At 35.8% G+C, this 22,377-nt stretch overlaps 1 protein-coding gene across 11 annotated transcripts in view; it reads right to left on the reverse strand.

Annotated features, from left to right (window-relative positions):
- ARL5A (ADP ribosylation factor like GTPase 5A) overlaps positions 1–22,377 on the reverse strand; it is an 87,983-nt gene that overhangs the window by 58,566 nt on the left and 7,040 nt on the right. For 5 of the 11 annotated variants that reach the window (XR_010150087.1, XR_010150090.1, XR_010150086.1 and 2 more), the window contains exons 2-6: positions 15,906–15,966; positions 14,940–15,087; positions 13,128–13,211; positions 7,586–7,737; positions 3,776–4,093 (exon numbers count right to left, since the gene is read on the reverse strand). Coding sequence is in view for 2 of the 11 variants with exons in the window: in XM_001136344.7 (XP_001136344.3) it covers positions 4,045–4,093; positions 7,586–7,737; positions 13,128–13,211; positions 14,940–15,087; positions 15,906–15,966 (494 nt within the window). In the remaining 9 variants the exon portion in view is untranslated. Of the gene's footprint in view, positions 1–49; positions 4,094–7,585; positions 7,738–13,127; positions 13,212–14,939; positions 15,088–15,905; positions 15,967–22,377 lie in introns of those variants that run through there. The other 6 variants (XR_010150092.1, XR_010150089.1, XR_010150088.1 and 3 more) reach the window with 2 other exon arrangements.

The raw sequence follows: 22,377 nt of genomic DNA on the forward strand, positions 1-22,377 counted from the left end.
ATGCATGACAAGTGATTATTTCGATGTCTTTAAAGCCCATTTCAACAGGTTTATTTTTTAAGGATAGGCTTTTCATTACTAACTCCTTTAGACATCTAATGTTTATCTCTGTTTTGTAAGTAAACATGAAAAAAAAATGGGATGTGGGCAATAGTTTCAAGAATGCCCTTAGGTTATAGATTACATATAAATTTGGTTTGGCATCTTTTTCCAAATCAAACTGAACTGGTATTCTGTGAAACATAACCATTCTTGGTAGTGGGAAGATAATACACATAAAACTTAATCCTGCCCATGCCTAACTAGTAGCTCATGGAAGTGGCAGAGTCTGGGTATTTCTCCTATCTTTCTGAATCTACTTCCCAACATGTGAAGTTAAATTAAGAAGCATGAAAATGTTAAATGTAATTTAAAGAATTCTAATATTGGCATCTATACGCTATACACACTGCAAGCTGGTCTTCTGATGGACTCCACATCTCTGATAATGCTCTCTAATGAGCAAAGTCCAAATCACTACCTCAAGCCAGTGGTGAGAAGATAGCAAGGAACTAGAAAAGCTACATAGAAACTACTGGTTTGGAAACCATTGTCTATAATAATAGTTACAAAGAAAGTTTAGAATAACCTCCAGGACAGAGATCTCTTCACTAATAGTAAATGAAGATACAGGAGAGCAAAGGATACCTGAGCTACGGGGAAGCTGACCTTGAAAGCAATGAGGTCCAGATTACATTTGGAGAGTGGGAGAGGTCAAAGTTACGAGGAGAAACTTGTCTCTACCCAGCCTTGAAAAAGTGATTGATGACAAGATACAACTGGGCAGTTGAGAGAAGACTGGAGTTTGGAGATAACCGATGATGTGGTATTATCTCCTGTATACAAAGCAGAGCCTATTACACGTACATTCCCAAAAATGCCTCCAGAGAAAACTAGAAAGTTGTCTATAGATTTTCTGTTTACACTAATGTAAAGAGGTTTGGAGGTTGTCTGTACTGTATGTGGTTGCTGTAGTGACAGCAAGAAATGTAAGGTGCCTATACAAGAGGGGACAATAGAGTCCTATTTCTAGGCGTCTTAATACTATATGCTGAGACAAAAAGGAAAACAATGTCAGGGACTTCATGCCTTTGCTCAAGCTCTGTGCATTTCTCTGGGTCTCAAATGACCTACTAGGCACTTTTTAAAGGCCAGAAAATAAAAACTCTTCTTCCCTCTATTTCATCCCATGCTTCTAAAGTCACTTTCACTGCCTATATTAAAAATGCCAGCCATCAGTGCTAAAGCACTTTTATATTCTTAAGGCAAAATGTCATATAAGAAAATGAATCCCCTATCCACTTCCCCACTATAACCCCTATACAACCTGCCTTCGTTGTATCCTTTGCCCATTATGAGGACCAAGACGTACTGGGAAGATAAAGAGAACTGAAAATTTCAAACAAGAACCCTCTATATAATGTGTAAGATGTACTTTTACAGATGCTATTATGATAAAATTAAACATATTCAAATGCTTATACCATATGGTTACTTTTGCCCAGATATCAAAAGAAGTTACATGACTTTCAAAATTAGTATCAAAAACAGGATATTTAAATCCAGCCACATGTACAGAACTATGAATCTTTGTTCTTCTCAGAGCTGAACACAATGACTCCACGAGATGTTTTCACTCAGAAGTGGCATATTAAAAACCCAAAAGCATCTCCCTCTGCTTAATTCCACTTAAACTACATACAAATTGCCAATATGACTTTTCACCAGCTTCTCCATCTTATTTGAAAATAATACTTTTAAAATGATTTTGACATTTTCATATATAAATTTATTTTTTTCCCAACTATAATTTTGGTTTTATGTACAAGTACACAAGTACCACCTTATTTTTAATGTTTACCTTGAAAGGTAGAAAACAAAATCATGTTTTATAAATGTGGTATAAAATTACACATCTTCTCATGATGTCATGTCAATAATCCACTACACTAAACCAACTGTAACAAGGTAGTACAGGCTTTAAACATCCAATTAAGAATAAATCTGAGCCAACACCTTGATGATGACAAGGGAATGTGCTGATATCGTGTTAAACTGATGTGGCAGTAATCCAAGGGACTAAGCACATGATTATTCAAATTAAAAAATAAAAAGGACAAAAGGTGTGGATTTTCTGCGCTACATCACATAATATTTGTCTGGCGAAACCATAATACAGATTTGGGTAAAGGAGATTTTTAATAGATAACAAGTAATTCTTTATAGTGATTTGAGAAAGTATGAGAACATATGGGAAAAGCTTAGTAATTTAAGATTTACTTTTGTAAAACCATGTGGACAAATATTAAATGTTATGCTTGCATTTTGAACATTATAAATATAAAACATAAAACATCCAATGTTAAATACTGATCTCCCATGCCTGACCTGGATTTAGATATTGAGTATTTCCCATTTTAAAGAAAGAAACTTTCAAAGTTTTGTCAATACTTAAAGTATATACTATTATTCCTCACCAAAATCTTCATGAAATTTAAAAGGCTGATATTGAAGGTAGTTTTTTTTTCTCAAATATGCTAAAACATGTGAGTTTGGATTAACCTTCAGATTTTCAAGGCATGAAAGATACATAAATAGAGTACCCAAGAATATGTTTTAACACATTTAGGATAAGTTTGTTTACAGTTGTGACAGGAATACCTTTGACTTTCAGACACTGAAAAAATATACCCTAAGCAAACATAAAAGGTGTTTTGGGTCAAGTTACTTCTTAGTACAAATAATACATTGTATCAATCAATTTTTAAGCCAAATTCTTAAAATCATTCAAAAAACACTTGCATTTTATAATTGTCAATGCATTTATGTAATAGAAGATACAACAAAATTTAGAAATAAAAAATCTCACACTATATTCCAAGTACCAAAATAAGAAGAAATTTGCAAATTAAGAAATTATCAGTGTTGCTCAGAAACATGCCTTACTTTTACTCTGAAATTCACTTTAACTGCTTGACATATAATTTAATACTTAAAAATAATATAGCTAAGTTGTTTAATAGCATTTATAGAATGCTACATTTCTGGGTAGACATGTTTCACAGAACGGTTTTCAATTAATGCTGAGCATTCATTTGATAATTTTAATCATAATTTGATTCACTGATTAATGGATTAATAATTTATTCAGTAATTTAGATGCCATAAGAACCACTGAAAGGAATAATCTGATAGTTGCTCATTGTACAATCCTGCCTATTAGTAATACTAAGCCAAGAATCTGCTAGCTTTCCCACTCTGTTGAATTACATGTTTCCATGTGTGTGATTTTGGTCAACAACAACAAATCGATACACAATGTCATGCTTTTTCCTTTTCCTTTTTTTTAAACGAGCAGCTCAGCGATTTGGGAGGTTGGTTAGTACAATACAGAGAACACAGAGAGAAAGTATAAAATGGCACTGAACACTAATGCCAATACTTATCTCATTGTGGTTATAACAAAGGATATTATTATTTGTGTTATTTTTGTCTGGAACATAAATCAATGCCATTAACTTGAACTTGAGGTATATACACAATAGACACACAACCTTAAGCAAAATACTTTTCGTAAGTAACATTACATTTTAAAATATTGGAAACATTCGAATATCTGTGCTGATTTGTATTTTGACTTAATGGAACAAGAAGAAAATAACATTCAACTAGGGAGGGTTAAACTGATAATAAAGCTCTTAAAATTCAAAATGTCTTCCTCTCCCTTTGTACTTACCATAGGCTACACAATGTCCTGAGAGGATTCATTATGAGAAAAATGTCAATCACAGCTTCAATAACTTACTTTGGAAAAAACTAATGAGAAAGCAAACTGGAAGGTGAGACTTCATCTTTGTTTTCAAATAAGTGGTCTTAATTTTTCTTCTTATAGAAAAAGTTTAAATCAGTTTATTATAAATATATCTAAACCATTAATTTTTGCAGCTTTCAGGTAAAGTCCAGCACTTCATTTATACAAAATCTATGAGAAGAGGTCAGTAGAGATCATCTAATCTTAAGTCGTGACATCATCCATTCAAGTCCTTGGCACAATCTATAAAGAAAACAAAATCATTTCATTAAATTCTGAACTAAGAAGCTATGAGCAGCAAACTAGGAACAGCAAACTAAAAGACAGCATTTTTCATTTAGCTAAATAACAAAGATTTAAAAATCAATAATATTCAGTGCTTGGGCTGCTGCAGTGAAGCCATATTCTCATACACAATACATCTGTGCTTTTTTTGTCTTTCCTCTTTTTTAGACAGGGTCTCACTCTGTCACCCAGGTTGGAGTGCAATGGCACAATCAATGGCAGCCGTGACCTCCTGGGCTCAAGCGATCTCCCCACCTCAGCTTCCCCAGCAGCAGGGACTACAGGCGTGTGCCACCACACCCAGCTAATACATCTGTGCTCTTTTGGTTCAGTTATATCTCTAGCGCCCAGAACGCTGTCTGACACTTTAAAAAAGCTTTATAATTATACAATGAGTGCCCACAGAAAGCAACATATGTCAAAAATATATCTGGCAATACGTATCAAAAATATTTAAAATATCAATACTCTGCATCCTTTTTTCTACTTCTAGAAATGTATCCCAAAAAAGAAAATCAGACATAAACATAGACTTACATACAAAACTGTTCATTAAAGTACTTTTAATAGGAAAATAATTTTTGTCTAAAAATACAGAAAAAAATAAATTACAAGACATTTGTATGATGAAATATTTAAAATTTTCCTTTAAAAAATGATTTCATAATTCTCATCACCAGGAAATGGAGGAAATAAAACCATTTTATAATAGGATAAAATGCTCATGATATAAATGAAAAATGGCAGGATATTCAACAAAATATATATTGTAGTTATTAAAACAAAGTATACACATAATATGTTATATAAATATTATAAAATGTAAGTATGTAAAACTTTTGAAGGCAATAAAATTTCTTATCAGTAACATCAGTTATCACTGAACAAGTGGTAATTGAACATAACCCAAAATATAGAAAACGATGTTCACTGTGGGAAAAGAAACTAAAAGTTGAGCAAGAGAGAAATGGTTGTACACATTAAGTTACAATAAAATGAAGAACTGTTATAAGTATTAACTATTATCTATGACAAGCTTTTGCAGACATAAAAAACTATGTTACAATATTAAATTTTTTTCAATTCAGATTTTTGTTAAGTATGAGTCTAATAACGTAAAAGAAGACACAAATAGAAAAAAGATGGCAATGAGGTAAATAAATGGTTGTTTTGGGGTGGTTGTCCCATACTTTTCTCCTGTGACTAGATTCATTACTTTTAAACTACTGATAGGAAACAGTACACAAAAATAATAGATGAAGAGATTAACTCCAAACTGATAAATGAACAGTAGTTACCTAATAGCAAACTAGAAACTGACTTAATATCCATTCTCTTAATTAATCTTTACAACACTGAGATCAGAATCCTTCCAATGTTACAGAGGAAACCCAGGGTTGGCAATGTTAGCAAATGGGAAAAGGAGGAGTCAAATGAAGCCACACACTGAAGTTTGTGGTCTCCAATCCACTGAATCAAAACGCTAATCAATACTAAAACCAATAATTTAGATCAAGGTAGGTGAACTATAAAAGAAAAACAGAACATTTCTCTCAAAACCAAACTCATCTATTACTTTCCTATTTTTAAAACAAAATTGCTTTACCTCTTTTTAAAATGAAATTGAGTTAATATCTATACTAATGATACATTTTCCATACAATTATCAAAGTATATAAATTAAATCTTATGTCAATCCTAGATGACGTGTCTTTATTGCCAAATATTATAAATCCATGCTTTTGCTTGACAAAGATATATATATTAGACTATTTGACAAAGAAACACTTAACATATTTTTACTGAAATGTACATGCATAATTGGTATTATCTGTGATTTTTTTAATGAACAGTTTTTTTTTTAATTAAAAAACCTTTTTTAAGGTTCTAACTATGCTCTTCCAAATGTCAGTAATAGTGCCTTCTATTAAGATTTGGCTTCAATAATTCATTATATTTGGTTCACCCTCCATCGTGGTCTTGAAAGGAAAACAATTTCTCCCACTTCAGCTAATTCATCTATACCCCATGCTTTTGTCCTTTCCTAACACTTCAAGAACCTCAACCCCAAACTTAAGACCTCTATTTAGAATTCATCACTTATTTCTTTTTTCCTCTGCTTTTAAATGCAATCATGCATCATTTAATGACAGGGATACATTCTGAGAAATGTGTCAGGTGATGTCATCATTGTGTGAACATCATAGAGTGTACTTACACAAACCTAGATGGTATAGCCTAGTATGCACCTAGGCTCTGTGCTATACAACCTGTTGCTCCCAGGCTACACACCTATACAGCATGTTACTGTACTAAATTCTGTAGGTAACCATAACCCAATAGTAAGAACTTTTGTACTGAAACATATCTAAAAATAGAACAGTTATTGTAAACATATAGTATTTTAATTTTATGGGACCACTGTCATATATGTGGTCTATCACTGACCAAAACATCATTATAGGGTGCATGACTATATATACAGATGCACCATATTTTGGAAAAACAGCAACAAAAATTGTACTTTAGTTTGGTCCTCCTTTTAGCTTTTTATCCTATTTCCAACCTCCTCTATTTTATCTTTCCTTCCTCTTCTTGTCACACTCTAGAGTTTACAAAGCTATTTTTGCTTCCTAAAATCTACCTCCTCTTTAAACTACCTCATGCCCACTTTCCCAATGCACAGAATTTGTTCTGATAAACTGGTTGAATGTATTCATTTGTTGTTAATTCAATGGCATCCTCTCCATCTTCCTGGTCCTTGACCTTAGATTTGACAATGCTGACCACACCACTTCCTTCTTGAAATACTTTCATCTCTGAGTGCTAGACAGGGCAAATTTCTACTATAGGCACACACTTCTCTTCCAACACCTATCATTCCAGAACCAAGGACCATCATTGCTACACTCTCTCCAATTCCCCCAATCCTTCTTTTGTTTAAGTGCATCAGTTCCAACAGTAAATAACCCCAAAGTAGTCTCAGACATGAATTCTCTTTGATTTGAGCTTCTTTATGCAGAAAATATCACTTAAAAACAATTACTCTGTAGGACTGTTATGGGGATTAAATGAAGCACTATATGGAAAACACTCCAGACATAGGACATGCTCGGCACGTGTCAGGTCTTCAGTTCCACCATCATCGTAAAATGTATTTCCTAACTTCTCCAGCTCTCACTGATACTCCCATTTCTCTGAGCTCCTATAGCAATTATAACAGCTACATGCTTCCATGTTCAGTAGGTTTATGTGTATTATATTTATATTGTTTTACTATTTACAGAACCACCCTAAAAAATCTCTGATTATAGACATGAACTACAGCTTACGTCTGTCCCTTACGATGTTTTATACACAATAGCCTTAAATATTTAGGAGTTTAAAGAAGATATACATGTTACTAAGCAAAATAAATGTTCGATAACATTTAAGAGGAAGACGTCTTACCCCTCGCCAGTTAGAGCACAGCATGCCTGGATATGCCACTGGTGATCTTTAATAGAAGTTAGCTTCAAAAACTGGGAGATTTCTGCTACAGTCATGCATTCTTTAACATCTTGTTTATTAGCAAAAATCAGCAATCCAGCTTTTCTTAGGTCCTATTAAAGCAAATAAAACTGTAAAGGCCAATACATTTTCCACGTATTTTTCAACTTAATTAACAGCATCTTTTTCACAATCTTAGTAAACAAGAATTTCTCAACTATGTGACATAAAAGCATCTCAGTGCCTAGGCTGATAACACATTTTTTATACTTGTATGTGTTTACATATTTCTTATAGTCTCAGACAACAATTTTTTATGGTCCTAAGTGCTGTATTTAACAGTCATGTTTCCCAGTATATATACCACCCACCCCCTAAATCCAAAATTAGGCTTAAATGGCTAAGAACTACCTTTTAGCCTAATACTTGAGAGCTCTCCAAAATTTTATCTTGCCTATACTTTTCTGCTTTACCTCACATCACTCCTATATAAGTACTCTGCTGTAATTAGCAACCTATCCTACTGCTCTCTAAACAGTTTTGGGCACTGCCATCTCTATGTTGTTCAAATCATTTCTCTTGCATGTATTTCCTTCCCTCCAACCTCCTAAACCAGCCTTTCCCAATCAGGATTCCACAAGAGAATTAAGCTCCAAAGAAAACGATGAGTGACTACATTGCAAATCTCCCAATAATGTACACAGCTAGTACCTTCTAGCTGCATAGGAAATAAATGAATTCATTACAATGTATGCCTTAAAACCTTAGGGCTTAATTCTCAGTTGAAGTTCTATCCTAAACCAATCCTATTCACCCTAATTTCTGTCGCTGTATATGAAATTTTCTTAGATTTGAATATGTAATACGGCCATCTTGGAGTGGCATTAAACTTATCAAGTTTCCCCAATTAGAAGTTCTATCACTTCAATGCTATGACTCAGAGGCAAGTTCTTTAAGCTTTCTGAATTTGTTCCTCATATCTTTTACTGAGTATCTGATCTGAGCAAGACACCTACTGCATTAACCCTTTTCCGAATGTAATTGTGCACACTCCAAATAACTGGTATAATGTTTTACTCACTAAACAGGCCAAAAGTTCTTAGTCTCTTCCTGCCCCACTCCTCTCTACCTGCCAGTTTTAAAGCCAGGGACTTCCTTGATAATCTGTTCAAAATCACAGATCTTTCCCCCCAAAACACACATATGCATATACACAAAATTTTTTTAAGTTTATGTACAATTTGAGGGTGTTAATAAATACCCTAAATTCCCTACATGGATACTGGGCCAAGAATCCATGAAGGATGTACTCAATTAGCAAGTGAAACCCTCATAAAATTCTGCCTGTTACATATTAAGAGATATAAAATTAAGGTTTTGGTGCCACACTTGCAAGTTTTCACAACTGTTGAATGGCATTTGTCTTCTTAGGGATTTTACTGAGATATTTTGGTTTCAATAATGTGTGTATGTGTTTGAATAAATAAAATCTTCAGCAGATACAAAATGACTTTTGTTAGAATACAGTTTTGATGATTCTTTCTGATGCAAATAAAAACATTAGTAGTATATTTGTATTTCTTATTTGGTTAAAGGAGTTATGTAAAATATTTTATATAACAATCAAGACTGACTTTAATTACAGTGCCCTCTGCAGGATGGCAGCTATTAATGCTACCACAGTTTATATAGTTATCTCAATAAGTATGGTCAGAAAGGAATACTGCTACAATGTTTGCAATTTTAAGATTTCATGTTCAACTAGTTTCACCTATATTTCAGTTCACCTGCCTATATCAAAGGCAAAAAACTTGAAGAGATAAAGTATAACTTGTATACATATAGTCATTATCAAGGATATACAGTAAATATTTTTTCTTTTCTCCTAAACAGAAAATGAAACCATTCATCAGCCAGGTGCAGTGGCTCACACCTGTAATCCCAGCACTTTGGAAGGCCGAGGTGGGTGGATCTCTTGAAGCCAGGAGTTTGAAACCAGCCTGGCCAACATGGCGAAACCCCGTTTCAACTGAAAATATAAAAATCAGCAAGGTGTAGTGGTGCACACCTGTACTCTCAGCTACTTGGGAGGCTGAGGGATGAGAATAGCTTGAACCCAAAAGGTGGAGGTTGCAGCGAGCAAAGATAGCGCCACTGCACTCCAGCCTGGGCAACAGAGTGAGACTCTGTCTCAAAAAAACACAAAGAAACCATTATCAATAGTTGTTATGTGGCTGAGTCAATAAGTAGATGGACTTTCCATGGGATTTAATTCCTAACTTCCTATCTTCTCAGTTTCAGTACATCTTGCTAGTGTGTGCTGAAGTCTTATATAGGTCAAGTTTGCTAATGTTGACATGTTGAAGGAACAACCTTCTGACAAATACTTGGCACAAGTTAGGACACACGGTTTATATTATTATAAGTAATCTGTATTCACTCTTAATGATGAAATTATTTGTAGAAGCCCCTGAACTGAAAATTGAAAAACACAAAAAACAAAGCCATTTAATAAAAGGTCTCCAAATACCTTAAATCAGTTTTTCTAGATCTAAAAGGTTCAAACTTTAATTTAGAGTTCTTGACTTTTAAGAAGTTATTTTATCAATTTTTACATATTTAGAAAGAGAAGAAAATCTTCATTGGCTTTTTATTATATAACCTCAAAACCAAATATGTATATATTAGAACAGTAGAAAATAGATATATTAAATTAAGGCTGTTCATCAACGTGACTTAACAAGAGGTCAAAGTATAAGGTGAACAATGGTGATCTTTTGTACATAAACCATTTCAAACACTTTAAAACCACTTCTGCTACAAATTTCTAGTCTAAGATATATTTTAGTTTTATCAAGGAGATGAATAACAGCAATTGCAAGACACATTTACTTAGCATCTTCTATATACCATAGATAGTTGTCAATTTGTTTCTTAAAACTTCATTTGGGGACTGGGTGCTCACGCCTGTAATCCCAGCACTTTGGGAGGCTGAGGCGGGCAGATCACCTGAGGTCAGGAGTTCGAGACCAGCCTGGCCAACATGGTAAAACCCCGTCTCTACTAAAAATATAAAAAAATTAGCTGGGCGTGGTGGTGGGCGCCTGTAATCTCAGCTACTCTGGAGGCTGAGGCAGGAGAATTGCTTGAACCCAGAAGATGGAGGTTGCAGTGAGCCGATATGGTGCCACTGCACTCCAGCCTGGGCAACAGAGTGAGACTCTGTATCAAAACAACAACAACAACAAAAAAACTTCATTTGTGAAGGTAACTCCTAGAAGTTGAGTCATTCTGAATAAAATTTCAGACTTTGGTGTTTGGAACCATTTTAAAATTAATGAGTTCTAAAGTTGTATACTTCATTTATGATAAAACTTTGAAAATTATTTTAAAATTTTTACAGTTTTGTATTTTGTAATAATGTAAAGAGTCATTATCAGTGATGACAATAAGACTTTGTTGATCTATGTAGTATGTAAGAAACATCCAACTAACATCATGTCTACATTTATTTTTCACTCACACATTCTCACTCTTTGATCCATTTGTCTCTCTGCAGAACTTTGCCTGTTTGGCTCTTCTTGACCCTACTGAGTAGCTTGCTCAAACTCCCAACTTCATCTGTAATTCCTTTCTTCTCTGGTCATCTCCTCATTCAGTCTCCTTTCACTTTCCAACTAGGCCCTACTTATGTCTTCTTTTTACTTCTGCTAATAAAGAGTCTGAATGAGAATACTCAAGTTCAAAACCTGGCTCTTAAAAAGCTAGTCAAGTCACATAACCTTTCTGGGCCCCAGTGTAGTCACCCATAACAGATAATGTTAAGTGACCTATGTAAGTTAATGCCCCCAGCTAGTAAAAATCAAAGACTTTGAACCCTACTACTGGGCTCTTCATATACTGATCCTGCTGCATATTGGCCAATTAGAGTAAAAATCAGATAGGGAGACTACCTGTTAACAAAGTAAAAGATATAGCTCAGAGACAAATAACATTTGTATCAGTTTTTCTTTTTCCAAAGTCTTCATAAAACCACCCTTTGGAATAAACTGAAAAATGCTGCATTTTTGCAAAATAGGAATTTGGAAAGAAAAAAACAAAAACAAAAAAAAACCTTTGTCTTCTGCCTCTTTTACGGCTTATTGCTTGTATCCCAACTAGCAATGAATCTGGCGAATGAACACAGAATGGCAAGACGTATTTCTGTAAATCTCCAGGAGGTTTAAACACAGCTGCCGGAATTAAGAGTCCAAAATAGGAAAAGGTGCATCTTGGTGGTCATAAGGAAATGAGGAACCTCAATTTACAAAACTACTTTACTAGCTTAGGTTCCCTAAAGCCCTGAAAGGTTGCCTGAAATACACAAAATTCTTAAAGCAAATCTCAAAAGCAAATCATCAAATCAATAACAAAATTAACATAAAACTTCACTACAAAGATATCCCTGTTTTCCTAAGTTTTGCAAAAAATTCCACTGAAATAAAAAACTCTATATATCTAAATATTAACTTTTCTATTCCTATCTATAAATGAGTTGAGAAAGTAGCATCTGCAATAAGATATCCAAAAATAATCAATTTTACTAAATACTATATAAACAGTATAATGTTATAGTTATCAAGTTGACTATATTATTCAGTTTTTTAAATTTATGTTACCGTAATATTTTTCTATTTAAAAAATTTTAATTTTTAAATCTATTTTTATTTCTACTTATTTATTTTTAATTTTATTTTTTGAGACAAGGTCTCACTCTGTCACTCAGGCTGAAGTGCAGTGGCAAGAACAGCTCACTGCAGCCTTGACCTCCTGGGCTCAAGCGATCTACTCGCCTCAGTCTCACGAGTAGCTGGGACTACAGGTGCATGCCACCACACCTGGCTAATTTTGCTTATTTTTCGTAGAGACGGGGTCTTGCCATGTTGCTCAGCTGGTCTTGAACTCTTGGGCTCAAGCGATCCCCCCACCTCAGTCTCCTAAAGTGCTGTGATTACAGGAGTGAGCCACTGTGCCTGGCAGGTTATTTTTCAAGGACTAAGAAAATGTGGCTAGTCATCTAGTTTTGTTTAGTCAAAGAGACAATATCAGAGAAACCTAACAGCAATTACATTTAAATATTAGTCTGCTGAGTAACAATCAAGAATTGCTAAGCACCCAGGTACTTTAAAATCTCATTTCCAATGATAATCCTCTGTATAATTAATCTATTCAAAATGCAAAATGAAAGCCACTTATAGAAATTACTTTTGCCCAGGAAAATTGTGAAACCAAATGTATCTAGGATAAGCGAAATAAAGTTCTGTAACTTACTCCATAATCTTTCTGCTGCTTCTGGATACACTTCCAAACTGGGAGATGTCAGAGTAATTGAGCAGTGTGGCCAGCAAATAACTAATTATTTTTAAAAATTTGAAATTGATAGCACCCTCATGAGAAACTAGAAAACAAAATATCGATTCCCATACCCTTCCCCATATCTAATGTAAAAAGACTACTTACTTACCTCATGTGCTAACATTTTATAGAGTTCTTCTCTAGTTACAGAAATCCTCTCTCTGTCTGTACTGTCCACAACAACTATTACAAACTAAAATAATTACAAAAAAATTATTAGTGATTATACAATTTGGTATCTGTAAAATTTATAATGTGTTTATTTGACATACAGGCTATTAATATCAAGAAATTGGAATCTTATGGTATTGTTGGAAAATCAGAGCTATCTATACATTGTGAAGCCAAAAGGTCTGATCGATTTTAATATATTTACTAATTTTTAAGAGAAAAGAGAATATGATATTAACATTCTAACTAATATATATAACGCATGTCTGTTTTCTAAACTAGTATCTTGAATGCTAATGGACCTATATCCATCTATTTGCACTACAAATCAACAAGAAAAACATGCAATATGATCCTGAATTTATTACTTCCAGGTAGATATTATTTATTAATATCAATCTGAACACCTAAAAGGGCATGGGTATGGGAGTAAAGTAATGTGACAAGATAAAGAAATCAATTAAAAAAAAATTCAACCAACTGAAAGAACAAATCTCTATCTAAAAACAAGCTCTCTTCCTTACATAAGTATCGCCTGCTACCTGCAAGCACAACCCCTTCATAAACTGATGATGAGACTGGTATCAGAAGGTGCGATGAAAGACTTGTGATTGTTGTGCAGGACTGAGCTCCACCGCAGCTCTTCCTCAACTCCGTGAGCACCCAAAAGCAAGAGATCAGCAGGAACAGACGGAGATTTAACTTACTCACTTTATGATAGCATTTATGATGCCCAAGTTGGTTCTGACTGCCTATTAGTAACATGCACTATTTATTTTTTGGACCTAGATCTTAATTTTTAAATAAATTATTATGATTTTCTGGATCTTTTCAATTCTTCAGACTTCATCAACCAAAAGGCAGATGTATGAGAGAACTGCTACTTTACCTCTCCTCTCACTTGACAGCTTACTGATAGGTGGCTTTATCACTGTAAGGCCCATTTTATTCCAAGGTATTTTAATAAAACTATTAATTTTCAGGCTGTTGGCATGAATTTGAAACCTATAGCATTATGTATACAGTAGCATATATACCTTTATAATCATACATAACTTCCCTTATAAAAAAATGATTAAATGCCTAATGCAGTGTTAGGAAATCAAGTTGTCAGATACACTTAATGGTTTCTTAATGACTTAAAAGTCAGCTTTATATACATATAAACCACGCTTTATTAACCTGTAATAATGAACACTACAAAAACAACGGTCAGTCTTTTAATTCACAGGTCTATGCAATGAAGCACTCAAATGTCAAAGGTCTGAAATTTCCTTTGGGAAATAATGTGTAAATAAAAAGATATGATTATGTCTAAAATGCCTTATAATCAAAAGAAAAACAATTATTTAATGTGCAATTGTGTTTTGTAAAAGAAAATAGTAAAACTGGCTAGGATTCAATCCATCAAAACCCTCTCATTTGGTGAGCTAAACTCAGTCAAACATAAATAGAGAGAAATGAAATTATAAACTATGAGATGGAAGTCATTAAAAAAACTATTAAAGACAAGTTCTGAGATCAATACACAATCAGAACATAATTAACCACCAATTCTCCCTATAGAGGTTCAATGATAGTGGACATATTGAACAATGACCTTGGAATAGGAAATCAGATTTTACTCTGCTTAAACTCTCTATGTATTAACATACTGTGATATTTCAAAAAGATTAACTATAAGGACTCAAATCTAGATGTTTTCCAAGCATTCTGTTTATAGAATTTTAAATATTGTAAGAAACATTACCTCTGTGTTAGTATAGTAAGTGTTCCAGGAAGAACGAAGAGATTCTTGGCCACCAATATCCCACATTAGGAAACGTGTATTATTAATCACTATCTCTTCTACATTACTTCCTATTGTAGGAGATGTATGTACAACTTCATTCATAGAACTGGGGAAAAAAGTTTATATACATTACAATTAGCAAGGAAGCTAACTTGCTTGAACAATTTTTTAATCAAGGACAAATCAGCATGACCTCCTTTTATAATTTATAACTAAATATCTTTTTCCCACTAGTTTACAACATGAGTGAGGGTTTAAACAGGGCTGGAACTAGGTCGTAGGCTATCTGGCATATACTAGGTCATTCCAGGAAACTTTATAGTTTCTACTTTATAGTTTTCTACTTTCTTTTTTTAAATGTTACCCAGGCCGGAGTGTAGTGGTGTGATCATACATAATCAGTGGCATGAGGTTCACTGCAGCCTTGACCTCCTGAATAGGATCAAGCAGTTTTCCCACCTCAGTCTCCTGAGTAGCTGGAACTACAGGTGTGCACCACTACGTCCAGCTAATTTTAAAATATATATATATTCATATATATCTTATAAAGAGATGGCATCTCACTATGTGATCCAAGCGGTTTCTCAAAGTCCTGGCTTTAAGCGATCCTCCCACCTCTGCCACCCAAAGTGTTGGGATAAAGGCATGAGGCACCGCACCCGGCCATATTTTTCTACTTTCTACAAACAAAAGAGCTTTAGCACAAAACAAGTGGACAACTCAATGCCAACTATATGCTCAGTATCATATAAATTTCTTGCTTTCTACTAACTATTGCTGAGATCTGGCTCCAGGTTTATAGCCAACCTGCTTTCTTACAGGGTAACTTAGGTTTCATGTAATTTCTTACTGCATTCATTGATTATCACCCAGGCCAAAAAAGTAACTAGAAATAAAATAATTTTTAAGATAGTTAATACTTACAATTGGTAAAGAATGGTAGTTTTCCCTGCATTATCCAGCCCAACAATGATAACTTTGTGCTCTGAAATAGAGAAAACACCAGTGATTTTTTTTCAAAAAAGGAAAAAAAAAATTATAGGAAAAAATATACTCTGTATTTCACCCTTCTATCTATGGCATAATTCAGTGCATGGCACTTTATACTTTCTCAGAAGTCAAAAGAACATCCTAGCAAGACCAGCAGAAGTGTGCCATTATACTCGCCTTCCCCATCGCCATTATTCTAGAGACAACTCTCATCTTTCCAACCACCTCTCTAGGAAGCCATGGCACTACATTTCCTCTATTCCTAGGCAAGCCTACTCTCAGTAAAGTAGACCAAACATAATCACAATTTACAAATGACTTAAAGTATAAATGTTTCACATTGGATTACATCAATGAGGTTCTAACTGGAACTTAAGGCATCAACTGGGTGCATGTGTGTGGAGTGGAGTGAATGGGAAGGAAAAAGGTCAGTTTTTTAAATGGGTAATTGTAAATTATGAGTACCTTAAAACCACAGGGCCACTGTAACATGAAAAACAAATCTAAGAACCTATGGCTATGGTGGCAGCGACTCCCTCCCCCCATTTGGCTTCTGTGGCACCACTTTCTCCAAGTTTTCTTCCTGTCTCTAGTCATTCATTTTTTTTCAATGACTCCTCTTCCTTGAGTCTTCTCTCAGACATTCACGTTCCCCAGATGTTTTCTTGCACCCTCTTCACATTTCAGCCAGGCATTTGTAAGACCCATCTATTTCCAGCCTGTCCGAAAGCAATTCCCAAAGACAGCACAGCATGTGGAAGAAGCTAGTGTCCAAGATGGCCTCTGGATAGTCATGCCCTTACGTGGCCGCCTCCTCTTGACTCTGGGCTGGCCCTGTGACTTACTTTTAACCCACAGATGCAGCAGAAATGACCAGACGTGATTTCTGAGCCTAAATCATCAGAAACATTGCAGTTGCTGCCTGGCTGTCTTGGACAAGTCCTCCTAGGGTAAGTCAGATACTATACAGCAAGCCCAAGACTGCTGTGCAATTTAATGAGTAAGCCCAAGTTGATCATGTGGTGAGACCCTGTTGAAAGGGATGACCAGTCAGCCCCTATCTCTTCCAGCCATTCTAGCTGAGATGACAGACAGACAAATAAGCCATCTTGGACATGCAGCCTGGTTGAACCTACAGAGTACTCTAATTTTAGCTGCTATCTGACTGCAACCAAAGGAGACTCCCCAAGGTAGAACTTCCTAGCTGAGCTTAGTCGATGCGTAAGAAACATGAAAAATAATAAATCATTGCTTTAAGCCATAAAATTAAAGAATAGCTTATTACACAGAAACAGATAACTGAAGGAGATATTAATGGCATTATATGACCTTGAGCAAATGACTTTTATTATTTCTCTGACCTTAAGTTTCTTCATTGTAAGATAGGGGAAATACCACCTATCACTCAGGGTTGTTTAACAATTAAAATAGCACACAGCAGTGCCTAGCACTGAAGAGGAGAGAGTTCTTAACCTGTTTTGCTAGCCCAGAAAAAGATAAAAATTTACTAGAAACCGTACTTCAAATTTTGAATTTTGATCTTTTCCAAGGCTAGTGATATCTAGTACAACACTCTCAAGACACTGGGCAGTAGCAGTAAGCTGCAGCTCCCAGTCGGCCATTCAATAACGAGGGTAAACAACCAATACTGCATAATAGTATACACTGTGCTATCAAATGGTTTTGCCCTACTGGAGGCTAATGTCTGTGTATTGAGCACATTTAAGGTAGGCTAGGCTAAGCTATGATGTTCAGCAGGTTAGGTGTAATAAATGTGTTTTGACTTAAGTTACTTTCAACTTACAACAAGTTTATTGGCACATAACTACATCACAAGTTGAAGGGCATCTATAAACTAAAGTTCAAGTCACTCTCCCTACACAAGCTGCACATATGTTCACAGCAAACATTTCTCTACAGCTACTCATGGTATCACTAAATGTCGGAATTATCCTAATTCTCCATTTAGGGAATCAGACCAATCTTCTAAAGTCTAGCTTTCCATGTAGAATCACTTTCTCTACTCTACTCTAGCACTTATCCTAATTATTTACATGTGCACTAATCTCTGCTTAATGAGGCATCTTCAACTGTATAGAATACATATTAATCATCTTTACATTTCTAGTGACTACAACTATTCCTGGCATAAAGTAGGTACTCAATAAATGTTGAATTAATATTCATTCTATAAGTAATAAATGTTGAGGATTATAACACCTCAGAGTAAGATCTTTATAATTCAAATGGTAGATGTTTTCCATATAATTGCCACTTACCAGAGGAAATTCCTAATGATCTATAGGCACCTCCTATTATACAAAAATAGGAAGATCAAGTAAATAAAACATTTTAATACAATCCATTTTATCCAGTCATCTATTTCTTTGTAAGAAAGAGCAGGCAGCTTAGAATCACTAGGGTCCTTAAGTGACATGACCACCTGCCCCTTTTATGAGTTATTAAGAATAATTTAAAAACCTAGGGCCCAGGCCAGGTGTGGTGGCTCATGCCTATAATCCCAGCACTTTGGGAGGCTGAGGCCGTCGGGTGGATCACCTGAGGTCAGGAGTTCAAGACCAACATGACCAACATGGTGAAACTCCATCTCTACTAAAAATACAAAATTAGCTGGGCATGGTGGCACATACCTGTAATCCCAGCTACTTGGGAGGCTGAGGCAGAAGCATCGCTTGAACCCAGGAGGCGGAGAGTTGCAGTGAGCCAAGATCATGCCATTACACTCCAGCCTGGGCAACAAGAGCGAAACCCCATCTGTGGCCTTTAGTCTCCCAGATCCACAAACAATTCTGCTACTATCCCAGAACAGACAGGACTCGGAGAGAGCAATTCATGGAAATGACTAAGACATAAATAAGAACAGCAAATGAGTAACATACAATAAGATGAAATGTTGAAAAATGAATGACAAGTAACAAGTCTATCCCTGAGGAAATGTTACATGACGGATGAATTGAAATCAGATGATTACTTGGGGAGCATGGAATCCCAACCACAAGGAGTGTTACAGGCTGCAATGACTGATGTGAATCCCTTTTTTTTTTTTTTTTGAGACAGGGTCTCACTCTTGCTGCCCAGGCTGGATTGCAGTATCACAATCACGGCTCACTGTTGCCTCAACCTCCCAGGCTCAAGTGATCCACCCACTTCAGCCTCCTGAGTAGCTGGGACCACAGGTGTGCACCACCACTCCTGGATATTTTGTTTCTTTTGTAGAGATGGGGTGTCCCTGTGTTGCCCAGGCCAGTCTCAAACTCCTGGGCTCAAGCAATCCTCCCGCCTCAGCCTCAAAAAGTGCTAGGATTACAGGTGCGAGCCACTGTACCTGGTCTGAATTCATCTTAAGAGCAAGGCCATGCCTGCATGAGGGCCAGGTAATCGAGTCCTTGGGACAAGGTACCTTTGTACCTAGAGAGTTTTTAAATAGCATGGCAATTCTGCCTAACTCCATTTTTCTATGTCCCAAAATTAAGCATTCCTTTTTTGATGACGTAACTCCTCTTCAGTTTTATTAATACACACACTCATAAACATTTTTAACACAACTAGAATTCATTATCAGGCTATACTCTGATCTCTGACTTGGATAACAGTTTTTAGCTTCCCAGGAGAATACTGATTTTTAATCACAGCATTCTCAAAATGTCAGCTTATTTTTAAGTTACGGGAATATATCCCGCCCCTGCCTCCACCCCATTCCCCCAATGTATTAGCTACAGGCCAGAATTTAGATGGGCTTCTCAATACTTGGGAAGAAAATACAATTACTCTGACCAATGAAATACCAGAGAAAATACAACTACTCTGACCCTAAAAACAGTACAAAATTAGCAGGAAAAGTCCAAAAGGAAACAAAAATATAGGCAAGAATCTATAATATATAACAATAAAGAATGACTAAAAAATGTGTATATGTATAAATAATGTACACAGAGACAACGAAGTAAAAAACAGTACTCTCTCAGTTTCTTACAAGGTCTTTAATCAGCTAAGGAGGTTAAACACTTATTCCAACCATGTTACCATTTTTTCAAAATAGTTTGCTACGGTTCTTTTATAATTGCTTTCAGAGCCTGAGGTACACCATTTTGAATATTGCCATCTAATGGTGGCAAATCTTTTAAACTCTGAAGATGAACTTGACTTTAAAGTGGGAGATGAGCCACCTCGTATCATCTTGGTCATAAGGTAAAAGGTATCTAAAATGAGTGCCATTTTTTTTTTGTTAAGTGAAATATGAAGAATTATTTAAAAATTTGTTTCCAAAGAACTTCTGAGTTTCAAAGAATAGATTGAATAATAGTAGGACATATCAGTGGAAAAACTATATAGCCTCCTAAAATGATAGCTTTAAAGTAAAACCTCATCTGGCTTTAGTACAGGTATTTTTTTAAGTGGTCTCCTTACTTCAGCCGTGTCCTTAGGACTTGGTTACTATGTCCTAATTCCAAACCTGGTGCTTTTCTAACAGTTCTGTTAGGAAAAACTAGCTAGGCAAAAACTACTGGAAAAAAAAAAAAAGACTCTTAGGCCAGGCATGGTGGCTCACACCTGTAATCCCAGCACTTTGGGAGGCCGAGGCAGGTGGATCACAAAGTCAGGAGTTCAAGACCAGCCTGGCCAAGATGGTGAAACCCCATCTCTACTAAAAATACAAAAAAATTAGCCTGGCATGGTGGCGTGAGCCTATAGTCCCAGCTACTTGGGAGGCTAAGGTAGATGAATTGCTTGAACCTGGGAGGCGGAGGTAAAATTCTTTATCATACCTGGCCACTAGCTGAACATGATCACCAAGGTAAAATTGCTGTGAACAAAACCATGTGCAATAACACACAGACAAGTCTAAGATAAAGCAGATGGCAGAAATTACTCATTCCAGGATTTCATCTTATAACACAAGTTAGTTGCCTACTGAGGAAAGGAAAAGGTTAACAGTTTCAAGATGCATCATCTTTTACAACCACTGTATGGAATGAACTAGAGTATCAATAAGCTGAAATTAGATAACCTATCCTGTGGTGGATTAGGATTTAAACTGCTTTAAATCTTTCTTTAACAGTGCCTAGAAATAAAGAAGGCACACTGGAGAGAGAAGGTATAGTAGATGATACAGGGTAGGAATCCACATGTCTGGGCCAGGCACAGTGGCTCACGCCTGTAATCCCAGCACTTTGGGGGGCTGAGGCGGGTGGATCACTTGAGGTCAGGAGTCCAAAACCAGCTTGGCCAACATGGCGAAACCCCGTCTCTACTAAAAATTCAAAAATTAGCTGGGTGTGGTCCCAGCTACTTGGGAGGCTGAGGCATGAGAATCAGTTGAACCTGGGAGTCAGAGGTTGCAGTGAGCCAAGATTGTGTCACTGCACTCCAGCCTGGGCAACAGAGTGAGACCCTGTCTCCAACAAAAAAAAAAAAAAAAAAAACCAGAATCCACATGTCTGGCATGGTGGAAAATGTTAATAGAGAAAAGTGTGTTGGAGACAGTGATAAGAAAGAAATGAAGCGGCTAGCCATGGAATTTGGGCAGGGAAGGAAATCCAGTCCTGCCCTACAAGGTTAAGAATGTCCGGAAGTCCTAGTAGGTGAAAGGTTAGGTTATTGTTAGGGTAGTAGGAAAGATGAAAGGTAAAATGGCTATGAACAAGAGGAGAGAAATTAGCCAAGGTCTGAAGCTTTGGAGGACCCATAACCTTCTGTCTGCACCTGAAAGTGAATAACTAAATCCAGGTAAGATGATTAGATAAACATGATGAAAAAGGAGGAGTGTGACAAAGCTAGCTAAGCCTTAGCCCAAATCTTCCCCTAACTCTTCTTGACCTACGTACTAAAACTTAGAAAAGCTGCTCTACTCAGTCTCTAGAACGTGTCATAAACTTTCCAGTCATTTAACTTTGCTCACGCCATTCTCCACACTACAATCTTACTCTTCTGCCTACCTATTTTACAAATTCAATGAATTCCTATATACTTACAAATGCATAAATATGCAACCATGCCCCCAAACTCTTAAGACCTAAGCAGATTTCTAAAGTCAATCAAGGGAAACCAAACTAATATATTTTAACATATCATATTCTTACCAAATGGTTAAAATACTTCAAAAACAAAAAGGAGGAAAGAAACTCCAATCAAACATAAGCAGAACCTGGAAAATATCCAAAAAACCCACATGTAGTCATGTAGTCTGAGATCTCTGGAGGGCCATTCCAATGAAGAATCCATGATCCAGAGGATCTTTACCTCCTTACTCCACCCAAACACCTACAAACTACATTCATTACCAAGTTCTAGTTGCTTCCTCCCAAGACGTAGCTCTATTTGAGTTTTTTTGTATTTTCACAATAAAGCACCAATGACTTTTTTGAGACGCAGTCTCGCTGTTGCC

This window comes from Pan troglodytes, chromosome 13, assembly GCF_028858775.2.
Source record: "Pan troglodytes isolate AG18354 chromosome 13, NHGRI_mPanTro3-v2.0_pri, whole genome shotgun sequence".
NCBI lineage: Eukaryota > Metazoa > Chordata > Mammalia > Primates > Hominidae > Pan > Pan troglodytes.